This window comes from Bicyclus anynana, chromosome Z (genome assembly GCF_947172395.1).
Source record: "Bicyclus anynana chromosome Z, ilBicAnyn1.1, whole genome shotgun sequence".
NCBI classification, from domain to species: Eukaryota; Metazoa; Arthropoda; class Insecta; order Lepidoptera; family Nymphalidae; genus Bicyclus; species Bicyclus anynana.
This window is the reverse complement of record NC_069110.1, coordinates 7,749,263-7,775,602: the sequence shown is the minus strand read 5'-3', so window position 1 is coordinate 7,775,602 and position 26,340 is coordinate 7,749,263. Positions and strand designations below refer to the sequence as shown.

At 35.5% G+C, this 26,340-nt stretch overlaps 1 protein-coding gene across 1 annotated transcript in view; it reads right to left on the bottom strand.

Moving 5' to 3' along the window:
* Positions 1-26,340, bottom strand: part of LOC112049869 (uncharacterized) — a 158,832-nt gene that overhangs the window by 26,822 nt on the left and 105,670 nt on the right. The window contains exons 4-6 of the mRNA XM_052890739.1: positions 11,635-11,703; positions 2,862-2,998; positions 494-681 (exon numbers count right to left, since the gene is read on the bottom strand). Coding sequence (XP_052746699.1) covers positions 494-681; positions 2,862-2,998; positions 11,635-11,703 — 394 coding nt within the window. The remainder of the gene's footprint in view (positions 1-493; positions 682-2,861; positions 2,999-11,634; positions 11,704-26,340) is intronic.

The following is a 26,340-nucleotide window of genomic DNA, read 5'->3' as shown; positions in this document are numbered from 1 at the left end:
TCAAAACAAGAGTGAATAGGCACCTTCTAGGCAAGCGTGTCCCATCTTAGACTGTATCTACACTTACCATCAGGTTAGATCATGGTCAAACGCGAGCCTATTTGCATTAAAAAAAAAAAAAATTATAAGATAAATAATATATTAAACCAAACAAACAAACGCTTCAGCTTTATAAAATTAGTATAGATGAAATGGTAATTATGGGTAAGAGCCGAATAGTTATTTATGCGACCGTCAAGAACTGAGTGTCATTGGGACGATCACGGTTATAATTAACTAGCTCGAAGTTTATCTATGTTCTGTGGACACAGAAAAGCACAAGTGTTAGAATGGCAAATTACGAACATAATACAATGTGTTGTACGATCGTAAAATAAACAAAAGCAAAATATGAAGAATTCATTGAACTATATAACTATATATTTTTTATTGTCATTGACCGGGAAATTAAAATATGCAGAAATAGAAAAAAATATGAATTATAGATACTTACTTATGACCAGTGTTAGTGCCATAATCTCTTTGATAATTTTGTTCAGAATTTGATGTTGGTGGCGGGCCTATTTCCTTTTCTATGGGTTCCTCTTCAAACTCCTTAGGTTTTTCGACAAATCTGACCGACCTTGGGGCGGCGGATGCGTCGTCGTCGCTAGACGCCGTCGTTGCGTGTCGGTTGTCATTCTATTGGAAAATTTGCATTGACTTCAAACTCTTAACCGATTTCAGAAAAGAGGGTTTTCGAATAGTATGTGATACTCATTCTGTTTTTGTATACAGGGTGTCCCGTAATTAATGGATAAAACGCAAATGGTAGACACACCAGCTGATTATCTAAACATATTTGAATGTTTTTGAAAAATTCCGTAGGATGACAAAGGTATATTTTTTGTTCCGATTTTTAATTTTTTTTTTTGTTTTTTTTTTTATAACAAGTCAATAAAAACGATAAAAACGGTAAATAATTTTAAAGAAAAATTCTAGGATACTGTAATTATTTTTTAAACAGAAACTTCTTTGTCTCCCATAAATTTTTAACAGCATCTTTGTAACTACAAAGAGTACATTCAAGTTTTATATCAATTAACAAACCTCGACAAGTGTACAGTTTCTTTTTTAATATTGGTACACTTCTGTTACACATATTTTTTAAAGTAGGTACCAGTTTTGTTAAATCATATATAAAAAATCAACTATTGCACTCAATTCTCAAACAACAACTCTTGTTCTTCAAAACTAAAATACATTTTTTATAAAAATTGTATCGTGATACATTGATAATAATTTATGTTGTAAAAATTAGATCCTTAGAATTACAATATTAATTACAGCAGCTTCAGCGTTAAAAATGCTGATTCAAGATAGAAAAACTTTAAAAATCCGAGAAGAAAATATAACTTGGTCACCCTAGGGATTTAACCAAAACTTTTCGAATTCGTTTTAAATATTTAGATGATGTATCTACCATTTGCGTATTATTCATTCATTGCAGGACATCCTTTAAGTTACTCTATATCAATTTCTTAACATGTATGTTATATAATATAATGTATATTAAATTTAATATATGAAGTTGGTAAATTATGTAAATCTCAAAACTTGTCAGGTAACAATTTTTTTTAACTATATAAGGATACTCCGTCTTAGAAATGCTGCTTCATCTCAGTGCAAATCACATCAAAATTAGCCAAGTATTTTTTATATAATATTGAGTTGAATATGTCTGAAGGCGGCTTAATTTTTTTTAACACAAACTGCACTGTAACAGTAATAAGTTATTTTATAAACTAGTTCTTACTAGGCAAGCTGTTCTGTATTATATATTTTATAAATAAATAAATTTCTATAATACTATCGAGAAAAATTACTAAGTTTTGCGTCAGTAATTTTCTGTAATATGATATTGAATATCGAGGTTTGTGCGTATCGTTCATTTTTATTGGATGTCTTGAATTAGAATTTACTTCAATGAATTCACTGATGAGCATTGAAGGGAAAAATCTACCCAACACTCCCAAGAACGTACATGATTACCCATATATGAAAGCGGCTCTACCATAGTACTTGTATTCTCGGAATCAAAACTACTATTTCGTTTACTTATAATATAACTGGTTAATATTTTGATTTGTACTTTAACATCTATTACTATAACATAAAAAGTTTTTATTTTATGCAGTTCGTCTCTTATAAGTGGACTCGTTACACCTAGAAGTTATAAGAAATACTCCCCAGAACCGTGTATAAATAAAACCGAGTCACTAACTATCTTCAAAACTGTCAAATAGAATGGCCGAAGACTTTCAAATTTTCACTTCAGAATGGTAATCGCGTAATGTATAGTTTAGTAGTTGTATGTTGTTACATTGCATTCTATTTCTGGAAGACGGTATGTATGGCTTTTTTGTAGTAATGTGACAGTACTAATACCTTTATTTGTGGGAGCTATAGAAATTCAGCACATTAGAAATGTATTGTAATTATAATTTAGAGTTATACAAAGAGAGACATGAAAACGAAATACCAAAACTTAGAAAACTCACAGATAGACTTAAGAAAAGTATTTCTGCTTTGCTTTATCAGTTTCACATACAAATTACTCGCATGTAGCAGATTGTATATATTTACACTCCTATGATATGTTATGATAAATTCATTTAAGCTAATTTAAGCCATTCACAGTGTGTGTTTTCACTGGTTCATGAGTATGCTGGAAACAACCTAGTTCAGTCCCTCAGTGCCGATTTATTTACCGAAAAAATTCTAACCTAAAAAAACAACGGCACGTCAAAACTTGGCAAAAACAAACAATGCCAAACAGGAAAAGTAGAAAAAGAACAATCGCACAGCTTTGTCCCATTTACCTGTTCACTCACATCCTTGTCGTTGTCCAACGATTTCCAAAGTCTGCCTCCCTTCAGTATGCCCGCCCTCCTTTGCCTCAGCGGTGAGTTTTCACGAGATAATCGCTCGTCAGCATCCGCTGAATCACTCTCTTCACCTTTGAAAACAAAGATTTTTTTATATTTCACATTTTAAATAAAACATTCATAATTTGAATTCAGTAATAAACTGAACGCTCAAGACACAGAAGATCGTATTAAATTTTCACTTTACGTAACAATTTTGTAGAAAACAGAATTAATTACTATAACTATTCTGTGTTAAGGCATCCTTTTCTTATGAAGACTTTATAAGGACTGCGTTTCTTCTAAGAAATATTCAATTAAATTATCAGCCCGGAGTTGGGAACTTGGTTGTACAAGTATTAAAACCCCGTGTAAAAAGAGCAAGTTCAGTCGGTCATTGTAATTATTAATGAACACCTGATAAGTGCTCATTAGACTTAATCATTATAACCTCAAGCATTAGATGCAGCATATGACCTCTCCTGAAAAGCGAAGGCAACAGCTATTACGTAACACAGTAAAATCTCTGCTACGTCTTTTTCAGTATACCGGTGAGCGACAACAGCCTACGACGCTACGAAGCTACGCCGGCCAAACGCTCTTTGGTCTTTACAACTGAGACGCATATCGTACAAATATCAAACGAACCCATCTATCATTACTTCTCCTCACGCGGTTAGTATTTTTATGTAAGCGTATTATATTTATGCAGTAATTAACTCCGCGACATCTTTTTCCGTGACTAGATTATCATGGTAATAAACAAAAGCCTCATCATTATCGTTATCAGCTGATGGACATCTACTGCTGGACACTGATTTTTTGCATACGCTTCCAAGCATAATGGTCTTAAGCCACCAGCATCCAGCAACTCCGTGCTACCCGCTAGACGTCCTCGGTCAACTTAGTGGGGGTCGACCAACACTGTGCTTTTCGGTGCAAGGTCGCCATTTCTATTCTCGCAACTTGAGATCCCAACGTTCATCGGTTCTTCGATTTATGTGGCCTGCCCATTGCCACTTCAGCTCGCGGCTTGCTGAGCTTCGTCATTGGCTTTGATCCGACTGCGGATCTCCTAATTTCTGATTCGATCACGTAGAAAAACTCCAAGCATAGCTTCATCGCCTGCTGAGTGACTTTGAGCCTTCTAATAAGACCCACAGTTATTGACCAAGTCACGGATCCGTAGGTCATCACTGTCAACATGCACTGTTTCGAAGACTAATAATATAAAAATTAGATTTTTAGTGTTTTTAATTAAATATTAAAGTTGACTAAGATACAACGAGAATTGTAACAATATTCATTGTTTTTTTTTATTGGAAATGTAAAAAAAAACAGTTAAGTAAAATATTGGTTTGTCGATCTGTTCGAACTGAGATGTAAAAGATATTAATATTATATCGAACTGACAAAATTAAAGTGGCTCTAGCCATATTGCTCGCTGTACCTGTATTAACTTTTATTAAAAATATTTTCTACTCAAAATATGAGTACAAGATATTGTGATCATATATCACTTACACCGAGATATAATATTTTCCCGAAGATTTTATATGAATTTCTAGTTCATTGTATCGGAATATGGATATTGCATAAGGCAGATTTAGGAGAATATTCAATTCATATATATATTTTCATAAATATCCCAAATATACTTAAATAAAGCGATCAACAAAGGTTAAAAACTCCACACCAACTTTATGTATGGTAAGCCATAATATTTATATAAGTCACTGTAGCACGAGTGATATTTAGAGTACAAAATAGGAGTAGAAAAAATTAAACACAGAAATACTTGTTACCACAGTATGAACCATAACCAAATCAAAGGAGGAATCATAATTAAGTTTAAAACAAAACAAAAAGATGAAATAGAATTGAATATAACGGAAAACGAACAACAAAGTTTAGCATTTCATACCTAGAATCGAGACTCGAATCAAAGCTACATAGACTAACCACTTAACCAACTATTTAATGCTTGTTTGCCACAAACGTTGAGTGTATGTTTACATATAACTACAACGGACTCAATTTTTATGCAAAAGGGGTGTATCGAGCTAAATAAAATAAAATAATAATGTTAAACCTTGTAAGTCCGGAATCGCGATCCCTTTTATGATTTAAAATCCCATCCGGAAAGATACTTCAAATAAATTCAAAATACGTTTACTTTAAGTAGGCTTACAAGCAAGTAAGAAGGCTTACAAGCAAGTAATTATTTAGAAGCTTCTCTGGAAAAATTCCAGTATTATGTTTATAACAAAGAAAAGACCGTTTTATAAGAATATATCTTAATAGTTTCTATCTATCCAGGTTGGACTAAAACATATATTTTTAAATATTCATAATAATTTCGTAACAAGTTTAAGGCTTGGAAATTATTGAGCCTGAAAGGCAAGGAAATAGATATGTCTAGCTATCGCAGCTTGTTACTAAAGGTCTACTATTCATTTGAATATTTAATGAATCGTCGCGTCAATGAATACATAAAACATATTCGAAATGTTCAAGGAACATGTTGTCTTCTAAAATGAATATTTTCGGATTAAATAAATAATATTTCTTTTTTAAATAGATCTTAACATATTGTGTCCCTTAGAGCGTGTGTTACATGGATAGTCGGTATTATTTGAATTACTTTGTATGCACACATATATATTTTGTTTTAGTTAATAAAATTTTAGTTATGCAGTTCGGTTCCTATAAGTGGTTTCGAGATGCTTGGAGTTTATCTGCGTGATCGAAACAGGAGTTACAAACATAGTTTAGCGAGTCGCGAAGCGGAAGTGGCAATGAGCAGGCCACATAGTTCGAAAAGCCGATGGACGTTGGGGTGCTGGTGTGGCGATTCCGCACCGGATAGCGCAATGTTGGTCGACCCGCTACTAGGTGGACCGAGTGTATCAAGCGGGTTGCAGGGAGAAGCTAGATGCGAATTTTCGGACGAAAAGATGTCGCGGAGTTTCCCAAACGCTGCCCAGCCGTGCTGGATTCGGCGATTCACCTCTTTCTCGAAATAGGACCTACCTAACTGAACTGCGTGTCCTAGGTATATATATTCGTCTACAATTTCAAACGCAGAGTCCTCAACAATAACTGGGTGAAGCGGTACATGAGCATTAGACATGATCTTCGTCTTATTCATGTTCATTTTAAGGCCCACCCGTTGAGAAACTCTGCTGAGGTCGTTGAGCATGGTACTAAGGTCGTCCAGAGTCTCTGCCATAATGACCACGTCATCGTCGGCAAACCGTAGTCATACAAATAACGATAAATTTGTAAGTAAATATATATCGGAAAGTTATCATAAGCATCATCAGGCTATGTCACCCAGCTGGCCTATTCACTATTTTGGTCTTTATTATCAACCTTTTAAAATAAACCTCAAATTAAATGAGAAAAGTCATCTACCTACTGTATGATATCCACCAGTAGTCACTAGATGACATTCGTTACATAGAACCGCTATTTCGTATATTATGTCAACTAGCATACGTCAAAGCTAGTGAATTAGCCCACTACTCCCTATGGGCAAAGATCTTGCAATAAAGGGGAAATATTGAATTCAATGAAGGTACACGGGCTTTATCGTTATTATACACTATTATTAGTTTTCCAGAGAGCAATATTGCCCTTTTACAGTGAAGTGAGTAAATAAATTCTTATTTATTCAGTTCAATAAGTCTTATAGGTCTTCGTTTAAAAGGTAGTTTCTTAAAGTATTAAATACGCCTTCCGAGAACGAACAATCTATTATTGGTCTTGTAATAGCATTTTATTTCATACTTCATTTTTCAGCATTTGAACAGCATCGTTCTCTTTTTCAAAAGCAATGGTATTTAATTCATATATTGGATTAATTAGATTATCGGAAGCCCGCAACTTCGTCTTTTGATGAAACTCAGTTTTCACAAACCCCACGATAACCATGGATTTTTCCATGGTAAAAGTATCATATATTCTTATGTTGCCTAATAATCTTTTCTATCAACAAAATTTCTGTACAAATCGGTAGAGATGTTCCAGAGATAAGCCCGGACAAACTGACAGAGACAACAATTTTAATGAAGTTTGATTTTATTTAAGTATCTTGTAAATAACAATAAGCTTGAGAAAACAATGTGTATTATTTTATTTTAACTTAATTTAGTTCTTTTTCTTCAATTTTTAAATGTATATAGGTAATATATAAATTATTATCATTATGTATATGATCCAAAAGATTAATATTGTAAATACATTTTAAATTTTAGACAGTTGCATGCGGTTTTTACCTTTAAATATATTTACATTTTATCTCTATACCTACTCCTTGTATTTATTTTTAATCGGGAGTTCGTCCCGCGAATTTACCTGTGTATAATTCAGTTTTGCACGAATCCCGCGGGAACCATGGATTTTTCCGGAATTTTCATTCCGGAGCCTATGTATTAATCCAGAGTAAAATCCATTTCCATTCAATATTTCAGTCAAATCGCTTTAGTAACAGCACAAAGGAGGAACAAACCATAAACATACACACAAACTTTCGCCATTATAATATTAGTGTGATTATTGTAATATTCGTTCACTCAACACCGACAAACCATGATCGAAATCGAAACGACATTAAATTTAAGACAAACTGTTGGACCAGACCTTTCTCTTTATTTTATGTAAGTTATTGTAAATAAACCTAATAAATAAAAAGGAAAAGGAATTTGAAGCTTAATACCTACCACGCTGTTTCGATGATTTGTGGGTTTAGTGATAAAGTGACTCAACTATCACAATTAAATTTTTATTATCGTTATCTATAATTTAATTTCATCAAAGCAGAAAACCCCTGAGAGGCTTAACGTTTAACGAGTTCAGGGGTTTAAAGTCACTTACATTGCAACTGCGGTTTATCAGTTGGATCTTCGAAGAAAAATCCCAGTTAAAATAGTTCACAGCCTATCCCAGGATAAAACCTATTAGTTAATCTAATCAAGTGTCTAGATAAACGAGAGTTTTTAATTTTCAATATTAAATATTAAAAGGTTTAAAATCTTTGTAAGTATGTTTAGCTTATCGTCCCTTATTTGGAAAAAGATATTCTACGTCAAAGCAGATACGTTTACGATTAAGTTAATTTACTTGTACTTTGTAGTTACAACACCGGGTAACACAGGGTTCTATTTGTAATAATTATGACATTTTATCTATGACATGTGTTAAATATTATTATGGAAATGTAACTTAAATAAATAAATACATGAAAAGCAGATACGTTAGAGCTATGTAAAGACTGGGGAACTATCTGAACGATCCAAGAATTTCAAATGACTAGAGTACGCAAAACATTTTATACGTACATATAATGTACAGGTAGAAGGGTTCGCGTTGTATTGCAAGTTATAAATAAGCTTATGATTAAAGATTCCAACCTCGTGATCTGCACAGTCTAACCACTGGACTATAGAGGTATCCATTTACAATCATCATACAAAAACAATATATCTTTCTTCATAATTGTTTCAAACATCGCTCTCGTGCGAATTAACTTAACACCTGTCTCGAATCTCAATTCTTCTCCCGCTACCCCTCGTGAAGGAGCTAAGTAGCGTTATCATTTATCACCATTCGTCGTCATCAACCCATATTCGGCTCACTGTTGAGCTCGAGTCTCCTCTCAGAATGAGAGGGGTTAGGCCAATAGTCCACCACGCTGGCCCAATGCGGATTGGCAGACTTCACACACGCAGAGAATTAAGATAATTCTCTGGTATGCAGGTTTCCTCACGATGTTTTCCTTCACCGATTGAGACACGTGATATTTAATTTCTTAAAATGCACACAACTGAAAAGTTGGAGGTTCATGCCCCGGACCGGATTCGAACCCACACCCTTCCGGAATCGGAGGCAGAGGTAATATCCACTGGGCTATCACGGCTCTTTTCACCATTGCTTGGTCGAAACCAAAACCGAATTTAAATTTCGGCTTCAGTCTCAATTTATATATATAGAAACTAGCGGACGCCCGCGACTTCGTCCGCGTAAATTTCGATGTCAACTTTACTAATACCCCTACCCTACCCCTACCCTACCCCTACCCTACCCTACCCCTACCCTACCACTATCCCAACCCTACCCTACCCAACCCCTACATCTACCCTACCCCTACCCTACCCTACCCTACCCCTACCCCCACCCTACCCCTACCCTACCCCTACCTTACCTACACCCTACCCCCATCCTACCCCTACCCTCCCCGTACCCTATCCCTTTCCTACCCCTATCCCACCCGTACCCCTATCTCACGCCTATCCTACCCCTACCCACGTCCCTTTCCTACCCATACCTCTACCCTACCACTACCCTACCTCTACCCCTACCCTACCACTACCCTAAACCCGGCCCTAAACCTACCCTACCCCTACACTACACCTACGCTTCCCTACCCGTACCCTACCCTACCCTGTAACTTCTCTATCTTACTCCTACTCTTAGCAAAATCGGTCCAGTCCTTCGAGAGTGGTGGTATGACCAAGAGAAATAGAGACTTCTATGCTAATAATATAAAGAGGTAAAGTTCGTGTGGTTGTAGGAGGTAATCTCTGGATCTACTGGGCCGATTTGGAAAATTGCTTTACCAATAGAAAGCTACGTTACTTGCGAGTGTCATAGGCTATGTTTGATCCCCATATTCACACGGGAACGGGAACTACGTAAATGAAAGCGCCGGGCGTCATATAGCGGAATTTCTGCGTCTTTTAGAAATTTTGTATTATCTCCGAAACTATTTAAGTAATTAACATACTGTAAATGGCAAATCTTATCTCCATAATATTCTTGTGATTATTAAATAATTTATTTTAATAAGAATTAAAGTTTAGTTGTATAAATAATGACGTAAACCTAAGTATATAAAATTATTAATTTTTTAAACACAAAAGGTACTATATCTGCTAATATATAGAAGATAGATATATGGTGTCGCGGACTTTTTTGTAGAACTTTTAAAGATACATAAAGTCTCCATACATTAATTTCAATTTTACACAATAGTTAAGGCAGCGCATGCGTTGCCTTAGTCCGATGTGATGCATTAATCCGACCTGTATGACAAAAACTGTGATACCTCGGTTAATATACATATATGATACCAATATAAAATATAGCACTCCCCGATAGCCTATAGCACTCCCCGATAATGTAGCATTCTACTGGTGAAAGAATTTTTAAAATCGGACCAGTAGTTCCGAAGATTAACCCATTTAAAAAAATGTGACAAACTTACAAACTTTACCTCTTTATAATATTAGTATAGACTAAGTCATGGTTGTAAAATGTAAAAGGACTCTGTTTGAAAATTTGATCACTCTGGAAAATATCAAAAAATGGCAGCGATCACAGCAGTTTATTAAAGTATACCAATAATAATTAGTACTTATACTATTGGCTAATAACTAAAGCGACAGTTCAGTCGAACACTAATGAATCGAAACTGTTTTACACTCAGTGCCATCAACAAACGTCACTCGAGCCAGGTGTCAAGTTAATTGTCACGAGTTGTAACTTTGAGCTGAGGCTTCACTTTGGTTAAACAGTGTAGTACACGTTGCATCATTATCAGCCTATTTTAAAAACACGGCACTACAAAGCAAGACCGTTCTCCCTCCTTATAAGATAAGGAGCTTAGACCCACTACGCTACTCCAACGCAGTTTGTCGGGCGTAGGATGATAATGTTTATGTAACTGCCAATATAAGATGTTAACGATAGTTACAGAGATCGATGGCTTAACGTGTTATTCGAGGCTGTAACCCATGCTTTGAAGACCACCAACTTCCCAACTCCAGGCGAGAATTTTAACAGAAAAATTCTAAGAAAAAACAATCTCATTATAGACCGAGCCAGAATTTGAACCCAAGATCTCGTGAACCGAAATCACATAGGCTTACCACTGGACTAACAAGGCAGCCAATGATTTCTGACGGTCTCCGTGGCACTGTGGTATGCGCGGGAGATTTACAAGGTGCGTTCTTCAAACTGCGTCACTTATTTTGCATGTTAGAATTGTAAGAAAATTATGTATTATTTGATTTAAGTTAAAATTATTGTTATTGGTCTATAATTATGATAATACTGTAGTTAAATAAAGAAGAGCGGGGCCTTCTGATACAGGTCTAGTACTTAATACAAGGTCTCAGCCCAATCAGCTATGTAAACGTGATAAAACAATAAATTTTCATTTCATTTCAGGTCTGGCTGGTGGATAGTTACCACCCTACCAGCAAAGACGTACCGCCACGCAATCTAGCGTTCCGGTACAATGTCGTGTAGAAACCGATTTTCATCCTATTCCTAATAAGTTACCCCGCTTCCATCTTACACTGCATCATGACTTACCATCAGGTGAGATTGTAGTCAACGGCTAACTTGAAAGAATAAAAAAACAAAATTGACCACCATTACCAGTACCAATAGCAGCTTACTGGTACTTTGCAAAACCCAATATTTTCAAAATGATTTAATATTATATTAATATTTGCTGGTGAACTCGAAGTCAAATAAAAAATAAACAAACTTAATTTTTTTTTAAACAGAGCTATTACTAAAATAAACAAATAAACAGAACTCTTATATCCGCAAATAAATATAAATTATTATTACAAATGTTCGCGAAAAATAAGCATCGCCCGGCTTATTTATTGTCCCTCACTTGTATTCACTGATAACCTGTGTTAAGGGTACTCACTTGGTACTGGCACCGACGTCGGCAGCTCAGATGACGGCAACTCTTCAATGGCTACATCTATTGCAGTTTCTGAAACAAACGGATAAACTTTATAATTCTTATTAATAGCTTTTCGAGCAATTACTTGTAATTGTTGAAGATCCTTCTATCAAGTTTGAAAAAAGTTATAGTGGTCGTAAAAAATGTATATCAATAATTTATTAGTACTTTTATTTCTGTTGACAAAAATAATTTCTATTTGGTAAAAAAATAGTTGAATTTAAAAATTTTAAAAAAAGTATATGATTTATGTACAGAACAATATTAATAAGTCGAGAATGTATTCGCACTTTTATTTCTGTTGACAAAAATCATTTCAGTTTGGTAAAAATTAAAAAATATATATATATTGAAACTTTTACCTGTGTTACGCGTAACATGGAATGCGTAATAGTGTGTACGTCGATAATTTCTGACAATATCCCAATATTTACTCGAATTTAGAGGCATAGACATATATTTTTTATCAGAATATTGTTTCATTGCATAGCAAGAAAATTTCTTCACGTCACGTCTTCTCTGCATGGTGTCCAGATTGCTAATGACGCTCCGCTTATAATGTGGGACGAATCTCTTCAATTTCTTCAAACATCAATCGATGAAAGTAAGAGGATTACTATTAAATACGGAAAAACACTTCTTATTTTTAACTAAGAGATACCCGTGACTATGCTTCTTTTGTGATAAAAATGTATCTTAGTTATACATATATTTTAACTGACTTATTAGTCCATTGGCTAGCCTACGAAGCGTTGTATCACGATATTCAGGATCACAAGTCGGTAATGAAAAAATAATTTTGGGCCAAGTTAAAATTCATATACTAATAATACTATACTTATATTATAAAGAATTAAAGTTTGTGGTATTGGAGGGGTAGAGTCGTGCACGCACGCAAAAGTGCGTTTCTACAATTATTAACAGGTTGTTGGACTCTTGGGCAGGTTTCTAGTAATAAATAGGATCGTGAATAATCTATGAACCCATATGGTCAAGCAAACATACAAACATTCTGTTATTTTGTTATACATAATATATTGTGAATCTAAAATGTTATGCTGCTCGCTAAGACGATTAAGAGAGTTGTTTACGCAGTGTAAAATTAAATTTAATTTTATACGAGTATTGTTATGAAATAGAATATTTCAAGTTCAAGATTAACAAGTATATTGAGAGCTTTTAAAAAACGTGACTAACGCAGTATGCGCAGGATTCCGTAGATTAAACTTTAAACCCTTATAATGCACAAATATGGGATATGGGATGGGATAGGACTTCTATAAACTGGTAAAAAGAAAAGTTCGGATTCCTTCTCTACATGCAAAGTTAGGATGAATGTTATATCGTCTATCCCATGGTGTGGGGCATCGGTGTCGGTATTTTTGTGCATTACTGAGATTAAAGTGCAATCTATGAAACACTACACTGCGCGTGGCCTGTCACATACTTGGCTGGTTTTTGTTCTGGATTTGGTTCGCCGAGAAGGCGCCATTTTTAGTTTGTTGACATGACCCATGTTGTATGATCAACGACTACACAGTTTACGAATTTTGTCGACCATGTCTTTATCGTTAAAATTTCACAAGTTTAGAATATTTAGATATTTCAGTATCAGTCTCAAGTGAGTATTTAAAATGGTACGAATAGATTCGTGGGATACAAAAATATTTGCGACTGTCTCTCAAACTTGAATGAAGATTATTAGGCATAATTTCCTTCACATATGACGGCCGCGTGGCGCAGTGGGTAGTGACCCTGCTTTCTGCATCCACGGTCGTGAGTTCGATTCCCACAACTGGAAAATATTTGTGTGATGAGCATGGGTGTTTTCCAGTGTCTGTGTGTATTTATACATTATATAAGTATTTATATGTAGTATATAAATGTATATGAATATTGTAATATCAACTATCTTAGTACCCATAACACAAGCTACTCTGTATGCTTACTTTGGGGCTAGATAGTGATGTGTATTGTTTAAGTATATTTATTATTTTATTATTATTATTATTATATGCTAAGATTGCTTCATTTGAAGACGTTGATGCAACTTTGCCTTGTAAATTTCATCTCTAAGCTTCATTTTAAGAGTGGAATTGTAGTGGGAGATGTAAATACGAGGTGTGTTCATTGATTTCATAATTTAATTGTAGTGAATATGATATATGCCATCAAAAACAAAACTTGTAAAAATTTACTTAATTCTTCTACCGTAAAAAGTTGTGAGATCCATGTTATACCAAGTCGATTAATTTATTAAGAAACTACTTATGGGACCTTCTGCCACACGTTATTTCGCAAATAGCTAACTTATCAACATCTTATAGTAACCATATCAGTATTAAAAATCTTTTGTGTTTTAAATAAGATACATTGACATGGCTGTGGTCACATGGTCTACGAAACGTGTTCGCGAAAATATAGAAAATTGAAGTTGTTCGCGCGGTAATTAAATACCTGTGCATGAAAAATTCCTCTTTGGAGCAGAAAAATCAAGACTTGCGGAAACATTAGAAGTTAATGCTCTTCCATATTCTATAGTTACACATCAGTGTGCTGAGTTTAAGCTAGGTAGAACTTAACCCACGCTTGGGATGCCCTACACAACAGTTACAGAACAAATGGTTAAAAAGTATTAGTAATCTGTAGACGAAATCTGGCTCCACAATTACGATCCTGAAAGAAAATAACAGTCCTGAAAGAGGCAATTCCATCCGCTGACTAGATCATAAGCTCGCTTTTTTGCGATAGCCAAGGGGTAGTAATAATCGAATACCTCAGTCATGGAGTTCAGGATCTTTTTAAGCAGAATTAATTAAAAAATGCGTGATGAAATACGCAAGAGACTGCGTGGAAATCTAGTAAAAGTTGTTTTGTGCAGACCACAGATTAATCAATAATATACAGATGGAGAGTACGGAACACGACGGTATAGTAGCCGCTCCTAATACTAAATTCGACTCAGTACGACACAAAGCGTCGCATCAGTAATTTTCAATATTAATCAAGAAAAATGGTGTCCTATGTTTTAAATATTTTAAAAGCTGTTCACAAAAACTAAAGAAATAAGAAGAGTATTTTTTTATTCGTGATTATTGTTTATTTTTAGATACATTTATGTAATTGTTGTTGGTGTTACAAATTATGAAAAAGTTTGTATAAGCGGTTGTCAAGGAGACGCGTGACGTTTTTTGTTTAAATGGATTTCAACGGCTTCAGTACGTTGCTTGTAAAGACTCACTCTGGTTACTTTGTGGTGCAGACATAGACCTTTTGTAGACTTTCAAACATCACGATCCTTAGCCACCTGCGTCCAGCTAATCCCTGCGACTCGCTTGATGTCCTTTTCTAATACGGGGTCTGGGACCCCAACGGCCGTCGGATCTTCGAATTATGTGACCCACCCATGTGATTTGGTGATGATGAATCAATACATATAAATAAATTGAAGTGTATGTCTGTGTTTTCAAAGTAACTGGGTTTTTTTCAAGTAAGATTTATTAACACCGCTAATAAAGTTTTTAAATTTTAGTCATCTTGACTGTCTGGGTTAGCCCGGACAAACAGTCAGGATGTGGATTAATTAATATTTTTTTTAATTAAAAGAACAAAAAATAAACCTAACAAAAAAAAATCATCAAAATCGGAGCTGTTTGTGAGGAGGTCGAGGAAATAGTATGCTCTATTAATTGCACTAAAATTAACTACAGAGTAACGTACCAGAATGTGCCATGATACTTAAATGATAACGTTTATGGAGGTTTGAGACAAATTCAGGGCTGTTCGTAGAAAGCTTATCGTGATTATAAGTTGAGCGGTGTTCTGCGGTGTTTGAATAATTTGTTAAAAGTATTTATCTAACCACACTGGCTGAACCTTGCCACAACCCTGGTTATAAACTGTCTGGAAGCCAAGTCTTATCTAGATCCGTTAACAGTTTTGTCGAGTTTACGTTGGTTATAATATTAATAAAGGAAAAATAAAATAAAATAGATATTACCTATATTAGGTACACTTAACAACTAAAATCAACTACCTCCGTGGAGCAGTGGCAGGCGCGGTGGATTTACAAGACGGAGGTCTTCGGTTTCGATCCCCGGCTTGGCTGATTGAGGTTTTCTTAACTGATCCAGGTTAGACTGGCATGAGGCTTCGGCCGTGGCTAGTTACTACCCTACCGGCAAAGACGTACCGTCAAGCGATTTAGCGTCCCGGTACGATTTCGTATAGAAAACGAAAGCGGTGTGGATTTTCATCCTCCTCCTAAAAAGTAAGCCCGTTTTCATCTTAGATTGCATCATCAAGAATAAAAAAAAATTAGGAAGAATTAGGAATGGCTATATTAGTACGCATATTATTTTTTATTTTCTGTGTTAGAGATGTGATAAAGGATTTAAATCAAAGAAAATAAGCTTAAAAATATGTAAAATTGAATAAATGTTTTCTAAAACTAAACAAACACGAAATTGTCAAAAAAACTGTCAGCAACACGAAATAGGGCGTGTAGGCGTATAAATCTTAGCGCCTCGACATCATCAAATTTTTGCTCGTTATTCACACTTCACACTTCATTGCATAGAAATAATAGTGATCTGCTTATTAGCAATTAATTGGTTATTAACAACGTCCAATAAATAAACCGCTTCAGTATTGAAGAAACATATTTGCCCGTGTTGCTGGGCTTATCACGATAAATATTCTTTGTTAAAACATTTCATAGCTTGATCGGGAAAACAATTTATTAAATTATATTGTTTTTGGTATTTATCTGGTAGCTTTTGACACGCGTCCAAGTAATTTGAAATATCAAATTGGTTAATTTTATCTTATTCTGATATTTAATATCCTGTCATTATAATTGTAACTACTATGTATTTTATGATTGGAAATAAAAATTATTGTTTATTTATTATTATTTTTTTTGACTGAGGGAAAGCTATGCCTAGAGGCCTAGTTCTACCAATCAGCGTTGCGTTTGCCCATGGTTGCCGTGACGTTATTACAGACTTATGAGACATAATACGTACGCCTCATATTAATGGACCCGGGGCAGCACTTCAAAGAACGAGTTCCATGCTCTGCAAGGTGTTACACTGTTAATATCCACTTTCTATCTAGTTGATCTGATGCTACGTCAAAAGACAATTAGTATAAGTGTATGGACTGTCAACTCATATCGAAAAAAAAATATTAAATGGGAAGTCACGTAGAGAATGATAAGTAGTGTAATTTAATCGCCTTAGAGTCTCTAATAAAACAAAACAAATGAATATCCTTAGTTCTTGATCTGCACTGGGAAGTAATGAAATTGCCCTTCCAGCTTCCATTTCCCCTACCACCTAAAACATGGGTATCTTCGAGTCAAGAGTAAATAGGCAATTTGTAGACAAGCTAGTTTCACCATCTGCTGCATCGCTTACCATCAGCAGGGTTATTATGTAACTCGGTGTACCATTCAAACAATCAGTCACTACATCGTTTTTCATCGTATTTTCGGATTTGCAACCATTTAACATTAACGTTTTTTCAACGAAATGACATAATTATCGTCATTTTACGTACAATGGCATTAGTATAGTAGTGGTAGTAGCAAGTAGTAACTTTATTTCAACGAAAAAGTGGTATTTACGTAATTTTGTTGAAATAATCATGTCAGACGACCGCAAAAACAAAAAATCACAGCCACTTTATGTGAAATGGCGCAGTCAATGTTATTTCAGTGAACTAACTATGTTATATGATAACAAAAACAAAAATACGACGAAAAATTATGTAGTGACTCATTGTTTGAATGGTACACTGAGATACATAATAAGGCCGTAGGTGTGATTAAAGCCAACTCGTCATAGTATGATTTAAAATTGTATAATACATTGTTTAATGTAAAAAGGCACTTGTCATAAGCAAGAAGCTCAATGGTATACAGTAGTAACCGCATTATCTAGATTTTAGCTCCGCTTACTGTCAAAGGATACGACGAACGTACGAGTGCAGAGTTGAGTGGTAACGTTTTCGCCGAACGCCTCACGTCAAAGCTAACTCTCTCAACTGCACCATAAAATGTTAAACTTGTCACTTTCCTTTACCAAAATATGGTGGGACCTCATCATATTAATTTTAATATAAGTTCAATCTAGATGTGTAACTTTTAGATAAACACTTGTTGTTCCGATTGTAGTGTCAGTCATCATCATCATCATTATATCAGCCGATGGACGTCCACTGCAGGACATAGGCCTTTTGTAGGGACTTCCAAACATCACGATACTGAGCCACCTGCATCATCGTCGTCGTAAGTTCACCTGGTGGGGGGTCGACCAACGCTGCGTTTACTTGTGCGGGGACGCCATTCCAGCACATTGGGACCCCAACGTCCATCGGCTCTTCGAACTATGTGACCCACCCATTGCCACTTCAGCTTCGCAACTCGTTGAGCTATGTCGGTGACTTTAGTTCTTCTGCGGATCTCCTCATTTCTGATTCGATCACGCAGAGATACTCCTATTATAATTAGTAAAGAAATCTAACACTGCGAGTGTGAACTTGACCGTCTAAGCAACTGGTGGTTATGGATCCAGAATATGAAATCTCCTTATAAAACGTGCTGCCTGAAAAATTACTTCCTTCTGTATTATATTCTCTTAATTCAGCCAAGTGAAAGCTTCTTAAGATATTAGTTATAGCTTTTTTCTTTGAGTCCATTAAGGGTTTCACATACCTATCGCATACAATAAGATCAGGCATTCCACAGGGTTCCCATCTTGTTCCAATCTTATTTAATGTATTCGTGAATGATATTGTTTATTGTTTTGAACACTCTACTCGTACACCTTATTTGTATGCGGATGATTTAATATTACAAAACTATCTTTATTATATCTGACTTAAATTTATTAAAGGATATCTATAGATTTTGATGACCTCCGTGGCGCAGTGGTATGCGCGATGAATTTACAAAACGGAGGTCCTTGGTTCGACCGACCGACTTGGGCCGATTGAGATGTTTTAATTGGTCAAGGTCTGGCTGATGGGAGGCTTCGGTCGTGGCTAGTTACCACCCTACCGGCAAAGACGTACCGCCAAGCAATTTAGCGTTCCCGTACGATGTCGTGTAGAAACCGAAAAGGTGTGTAGTTTTTCATCCTCCTCCTAACAAGTTAACCCGCCTCCATCTTAGACTGCATCATCACTTACCATTAGGTGAGATTCTAGTCAAGGGATAACTTGTAAAGAATTAAAAAAAAAAGATTATCAATTTGGTGCAAATCAAATGGTATGCCTAATTATATGTGTGCATATCAAATTCACACCGTAACTGTAACATCATCATCATTATCAGCCGATGGACGTCCACTGCGGGACATAGGACCTCTTGGACATGGACGTCCAAGTACAACGTTCTCGAGCTGCCAGCATCCAGCAGGCTCCCTGCAACTCGCTTGATGTCCTTTTTCTACCTAGTGAAGCGTCGACCAACACTGCGCTTTCCGTCCATCGGCTCTTCGAACTATGTGGCCTGCCCATGCCACTTCAACTTCGCTGATCTATATCAGTGACTATCGTTCGTCTACGGATCTCATCATTTCTGATTCGATCTCACAGAGAAACTCCGAGCTACATAGCTCGCTCCATCGCCCGCTGAGTGACTTTGGGTCTTTTAATAAGAACCATAGTAGCAACATACCAACGCAATACGATTTAAATGATAATAGGCTTACTAAAGTCAACCTCATCAGAGACCTTCCTTGTACCGTGTTCTGTTGGATCGGAAGTTTACTAAATATTCATAAAAAGTCATAAAAATCAAAAAGTTGTAAAATTTACATTGTAAATAAAAAGTCATCGAAATTATTGGAATTTATTATGCGTCAAGGTCGATCCTTCAAGCAACTCAATACTAAAGTTATATCGTACAACTCTCTGGTCCACCCTCATCTAGAGTACTGCAGTGTGGTCTGGCGCCACATTACGCTACATACTATCTAAGACTGGAGCGTGTTCAAAAAAGATTTATGTGGCACATATCATTAGCAGCGAATATACACAAAACAGTCGTTCCATAAAATGGCCGGAAGACGCTTCAGATTATTGACGCTCGACAAATGAAGGGACTTATTGGATATTACATTCTTATACAAATTAGTGAGAAACCAGATAGATACACCCAATTTGCTAAGCAAAACTAACTTTAGGGCACATAGTAAAGAACAGGTTTTGGCGTCTATTCTACTATGCCTAGGCTATGTAAATTATATAACGCACTAAGTCGATCTATAGATATCAACTTTTTGCAGTAAATATCACTCAAATATTATTTTGTTTTTTTAATTTACTCAAACAGTTTTTTTTATACTGTAAACTGTTTTTGTAAACTTTATCTTACGAAAATAAGCATACAGTATCTGCTTTAATAAGGTTGTACCGAGCCTTGTGTTTGTATTTTTAAGATTGTAATTATGTAAAACTGTAGCCACTGGTGAACCAAATCTATACTTATAATAAATCTGTAGAGAGGTCAATTCTGTACATGAAATTTTTTTCTAAAATAACTATCAGGGGGTGATTAGTGGTCGATACTGATGGCAAAAATGCAGTCAGTAAAAATATTGTCTGTCTGTCTGTCTGTCTGTAGTATACTTTTCATCACGCTATGATCAATAGGAGCAGAGCAGTGAAGGGAAATGTTTGGAAAACGGGAGAAGTTACTTAATTTTTTTAGCTTCCATCGCGTGGTATGTTCGTTGTAGAAACAAAAACTACTCGACGGATTGTAACAAAACTTAGTACAATTATTCTTCATACTCTTGGACAGGTAATAGTATACTTTTCATCACACTACAATCAATAGGAGCAGAGCAGTGAAGGAAATGTTGAGAAAACGGGAGAAGTTACTCCATTTTTTTAGCTTTCAGTCGCCGTCGCGTGGTAAGGTAGGGGTAGTGTAGGGTTAGGGTAGTGGTAGGGTAAGGGTAGTGGTAGGGAAAGGATAGGGTAGGGGTAAGGGTAGTAGTAGGGTTTCACGCGGACGAAGTGGCGGGCGTCCGCTAGTAAATAATAAATTAATTAACTGCAAACGTTTATCGGAACTATATTAGTCGATTCAACATTATAAATAGTAACATTAAATACAGTAACTTTCCTTTCCCTCTCTGAAACTAGAATACTATTTATTTGTGTTAGATTTCCATGACAGCTGCGTGTTTTCTTCTTGAGTTGCGTTTGCGGGAAATCCTTCCTTTAAATGTGAAGAGCGCATTCCGAGCCACTGCACTTTATTTTACGGGCAAGTTCACTTAAATGATATAACTCGTGATGCGTTATTATCGGCTTATTCCCACGCTTTCGATCGCGTATATTTTGTTAAAATCCATTATTGCTTGCAATGAAAAAAATGTGTATGTTTATTGTGAAACTAGCTAAACCGGAAAACAGTGTTTTGCCATAAAAGTTTCTTATAAAAATATTAAAATTGCTATTTGAAAAAAATTACTGTGAGGGTTCAATGGTGATAAATATTACTTACTAGCTGACGCCGCGCAGTTTCACTCGCGTTGTTCGTTCCCGTAGGAATAAGGTAATAATATATAGCCTATAGCATTTCCCTATAAATGGGCTATCTAACACTGAAAGAATTTTTCAAATCGGACTAGTAGTTCCTGAGATTAGCGCGTTCAATCAATCAAACAATCAAACTCTTCAGTTTAATAATATTAGTATAAATTTTCAAACCTACCAATACTAAAATAAACAATCGGTATAGCCGTTTCGAAGGAGGGTAACCTCGAAAAGATTTTCATTAAGTATAGGCCGCTAAAGAGACGCTTAAGTGCTCTATGTTCTATGGGTAAAGGTAGGTGTTGGAAACGTCGAAAGAGGTCAATGGTTTGAAAATGTAAATTAGGTATAACTAGAGCATCTTCGAGAATGATTAAAATCACTAGCAGACGAAATTACTAAATTAAAAAAAAAATCGAAGACATAATAGCCAAACATATCTACGCGGACAAATTTGAGACTAATTTTATAATTGAAAATGTGTGAACAACAACTGTGAAAATTTATGTAAACACCTGTAAATTTTATTTACTTAATTGAGCGAAATTTAACGCATTGAATTGCAACGGATTACTGGCCGACCGATAACCAAATGCATGACTGAGGGCAATTACGCACTGTAGCCATTCCAAATTCTTAGAAATACGGATATAAGAGCCCGGACCGATTATTTATTTTTCGAATATCGCTTATGCACATAATACATTCGAAATCCAAGCTATTTGGGGGATATTTTTGGTATTTACTCGTATCTACATTCTCCCTATCAAGCTGCGGAGATATGAACGATTTAAATCCCATGCATATCCAAGGTATTTTTACGGATGACGAAGAGAAATCGGATGACTGAAGACGGATCTAGTGCGTAATCTACCATACACAGTTTTATGAATAATAAGAAACGTATTTTCACAGGTTTGGATCGGATGCAGTGCGTAAATACCCCCAATCTACATTAAGGCATTTCACGCACTAGGCGGTTGCAACTAAACGTTGGCCATAATCACAAAGGCTACGATTTGGCTGCAGCCAGATTTACAGTCACGGCCAGGACTTTAATCGGACTTTTGTTGAATTGTCAGACTGCTGCAGTAGTTTGTTTTGCCCGCACAACACGGGGCCGCATTCGCCGTCATGAAATTATTGCGAGAGCAGAACACGTTATATTATAGTGCCACAACTGACCCGTTGGCCAAAACTGGAACGTTCGAACAAACGGCGATCACCGTTTTGCAAAACATTATACCATTGACAGAGAGACATTCTTACCTGGTCAGATAAAATTGTTGCATAGCTTATGTGTTGATCACAACGACTATAAATTATACTTAGCATTGTAGTATCAGAGCCGTGATAGCCCAGTGGATATGACCTCTGCCTCCGATTCCGGAGGGTGTAGGTTCGAATCCGGTCCGGGGCATGCACCTCCAACTTTTCAGTTGTGTGCATTTTAAGAAATTAAATATCACGTGTCTCAATCGTTGAAGGAAAACATCATGAGGAAACCTGCATACCAGAGAATTATCTTAATTCTCTGCGTGTGTAAAGTCTGCCAATCCGCATTGGGCCAGCGTGGTGGACTATTGGCCTTACCCCTCTCATTCTGAGAGGAGACTCGAGCTCCGCAGTGAGCCGAATATGGGTTGATGACGACGATGGTAGTATCGCCCAGTCGTGTTGGCTTGGTCTGCGATATATTACCAGTGCGGCCAAGTAGGTAGTTGCTCGATGTTATTATACGATTACTGGCTGATCTGACATACGTTGTTTTGCCTTATAAATACCAACCTATTTTCAGACTTATCGAACATACATACCTACAGCAAAATCAAAATTGGTCAAACCATTTTGGAGGAATACTCCTTTAACTAACGCTAACTGTAGCAAAATTTCATACATAAATATTGTTTTTATTTTTCATTTAACCTGTTCGTTGCAGCCACTGGTCGTGGTCGTAAAAGCGTAGTGCACGAGATGCCTAATACGCGCCGCGGGCAAAGCTAGCCCACAATATTGTAACGAGCTCTACCAAAAGGTTTGACACTGTGTATAATAATTGAAGCGTCGAGCTACTGTGGGCGTATATTTGATCGTGGGTCGCACAGATCCAATATTCACGGTGAATAAAAGAGAAAATAACAATGTAGCCGGGCGTCAAAGTAAACGGCTTCTCGCCATATTGCAGAGGACAGCGCCTTTTACAAATCCCAACAAAGTTTAGTTAAAGCGATTTAACTTTGAAATAGCATTTCAAAAAGTGTAATTATTACAGACTTCCTTTAATATTATGATTAAAGGAACTTTCTAGTTTATCGCCGGCATCCAATGAAACGGATTTGCCGATAGTAACTATAGTATTATGATTATACAATTATAAACCATAATACGATTTTACGTGCTCTAGAATTTAACACAATAGGTAATAAATAATTAAATAAATTTAAACAGCAAAGTACAATTCTAATGAATCGGTTTACAACCAAGAATTCCTATGCAATTCTAGGAATTAATCTTCTTTCTTATATATTATCTAAATTTAATGTGTAAAAATATTAAACACATTGATAAAAATCGGTTCAGGTGTCTTCGAGTAATCGGTGAACATACATAAAAAAAAACCGACGAATAGATAACCTCCTCCTTTTTTGAAGTCAGTTAAAAAAATAAGTCAAAGTCTCGCTGCAAAAAATTGCATTCCGAAGCAATTTTCCTCCCTTCTTCGATATCCAATTTCCTCGTCCAAATAAAACAAACTGTATTAAACTTGCCATGTTTTATATTTATCTATCTAGAAGCATTCATGGTTTACTATAAGGGCTTTCGATAAATAATTATATTTCAACTGATGAAACAAGGGAGTTTTAAAAATTTGTTAACGAATTGACCGTCGAGCGTTTATTATTTTACTTCGGTATGAATTTTATCCAAAAAAGGTAGTACCTAGATTTTTTTATTCTCTACAGGTTAGTCCTTGACTACAATCTCACCTGGTGGTAAGTGATGATGCAATCTAAGATGGAAGCGGGCTAACTTGTTAGGAGTAGGATGAAATCTACACTCTTTCACACTAAATCGCTTGGCTGTACGTCTTTGTCGGTAGGATGGTAACTATCCACGGCCGAAGCCTCCCACCAGCCAAGTTTGCTAGTTGCTTAAATTGTTCAGTAGGTAAAATAATATTTAAAAAAATATATACTTTATTATAATTTTCAATACATAGTACCTATACATATACATACTGCATCCACAGCCGTGGGTTCGATTCCCACAACTGGAAAATATTTGTGTGATGAACATGGGTTTTTTCCAGTGTCTGTGTGTATTTATACATTATATAAATATTTATATGTAGTATGTAGTATATAAATGTATATGAATATTATAATATCAACTATCTTAGTACCCATAACACAAGTTGCTCTGTATGCTTACTTTGGGGCTAGATAGTGATGTGTATTGTTTAAGTATATTTTCACTACTCTTGCTCAAAAACACTGTCATATTACCACTCCACAGCGGGGCTAAACAAGCATATTAGCCTCTAGGGGCTAAAGTAATTTTGTTTTTTTAATTCTTGTCAGTTACGAGAACTAGCCAAGTACTAGCCTACTATAAAACGGAGGAGGTTTTATTCGAATCATTATAGGTAAGGCACTGATTGATTTGAAAAATAAATAAAAAACTTTAAATTGGAATGAAATGCAGCGTTCTTGTTTGTGGTATGCGTTAATTTTTTTATTTAATTTTTATTGAGTTGCGAATAGAGCGAGATTTGAAGACATGGGACATCCTTTACGGTGTAATACCTTTGCCTTTTTCTCATGTGAAAAAAATAAAATTAAAAAGCGAGAATTTAAAAAAAAATTGGCGTGAATAATACACACTTGATTTTTTCAGAAATTCATTGTAAATTTGTGTCCGTAACTTACATATTTTTCAACAATAATTGTTATTGTTGTCTTCATCTAGTGAGAATTGTTATCCTAATTTGGAGATGGATGAAATTTTCAATCTGTTACCATCAAAGTCGAGACGCATTTACTTACATACTTACCTACGATACCTACGAATACCTACGAAAAATTTAATAAGTGAAGAAAACAACAACGAATGGATTCACTTACGAAAGGAGTTTTTTAAACTATTATCTCCCACGTTTATATCACGTACTCATTGTTCATCATCACAGTAGTCGAAAATTATGTTACTGGGTAAAAGCATCTCCCTTAATATCCAAAATTGTAGACTTTGTACATTTAATTTTCAATTAAAATAAATCATTGAATATTGTACTAAACTATTTTATTTTCTCGCAATCGTAGTGAAAAGCAGAGTGTAACACGTGCGGCTAAACCCATTAAAAAACTCGGTTTCTATTTAGGCCTAAAAATACCTCGTATATAATGGGTCTTTTTAGCAACTTGTATAACAATCTACTATTATTTGTTTATTATTATTATTATATAGTTAAAATCATTGGTTAGGTAAGTAACAACATTGGTACTTAATACATTGGTTAGGCATGTATGTATGTATTTTACCTTTTGGACCTTTCCACGAACTTCTACATTTGACTAACAATTTCTACACTTGGCAAGAATGGAATTTGGCACTGCGCCAGATTCCCGACTCTGCAATCATATTTATCACAGCTTTCTTTATATTCCGATTGTTATTCCTGAATTCCTATTTATCGTTCGTTGTGAAAGTGTTATGGTTTTATTTTAGCATAGCTATGGAAATACCTCATTGGTTCCGTGGTTAGCTTATGTGGTTTAAAATCACGAGGTCCTGGGTTTTAAAGCCCAGAAGCCATTACGATATGTCACAACACATAAGTGTAAACGTTGCCATATAAAATGTATGATACCGATTCTGTTCTGATGTATCACGACACGGCACGTCAGACAAATATAAATCCGGCTTAATGCTGGGCCTTAAATGTGATGTGTGTGAGTTTTCTTTCTTTTAAAAAAAATTTAGTTATAATATTCAGCCCGGTTGGGAAAAAGATACATTCCGTGCCTCGGAGAGCATTTTTGGACAATTTCAGTCATTATAATTTGTAAAAAATAAAATAAAGAATCAAATTCTGATAAAACCTGTTAAAAG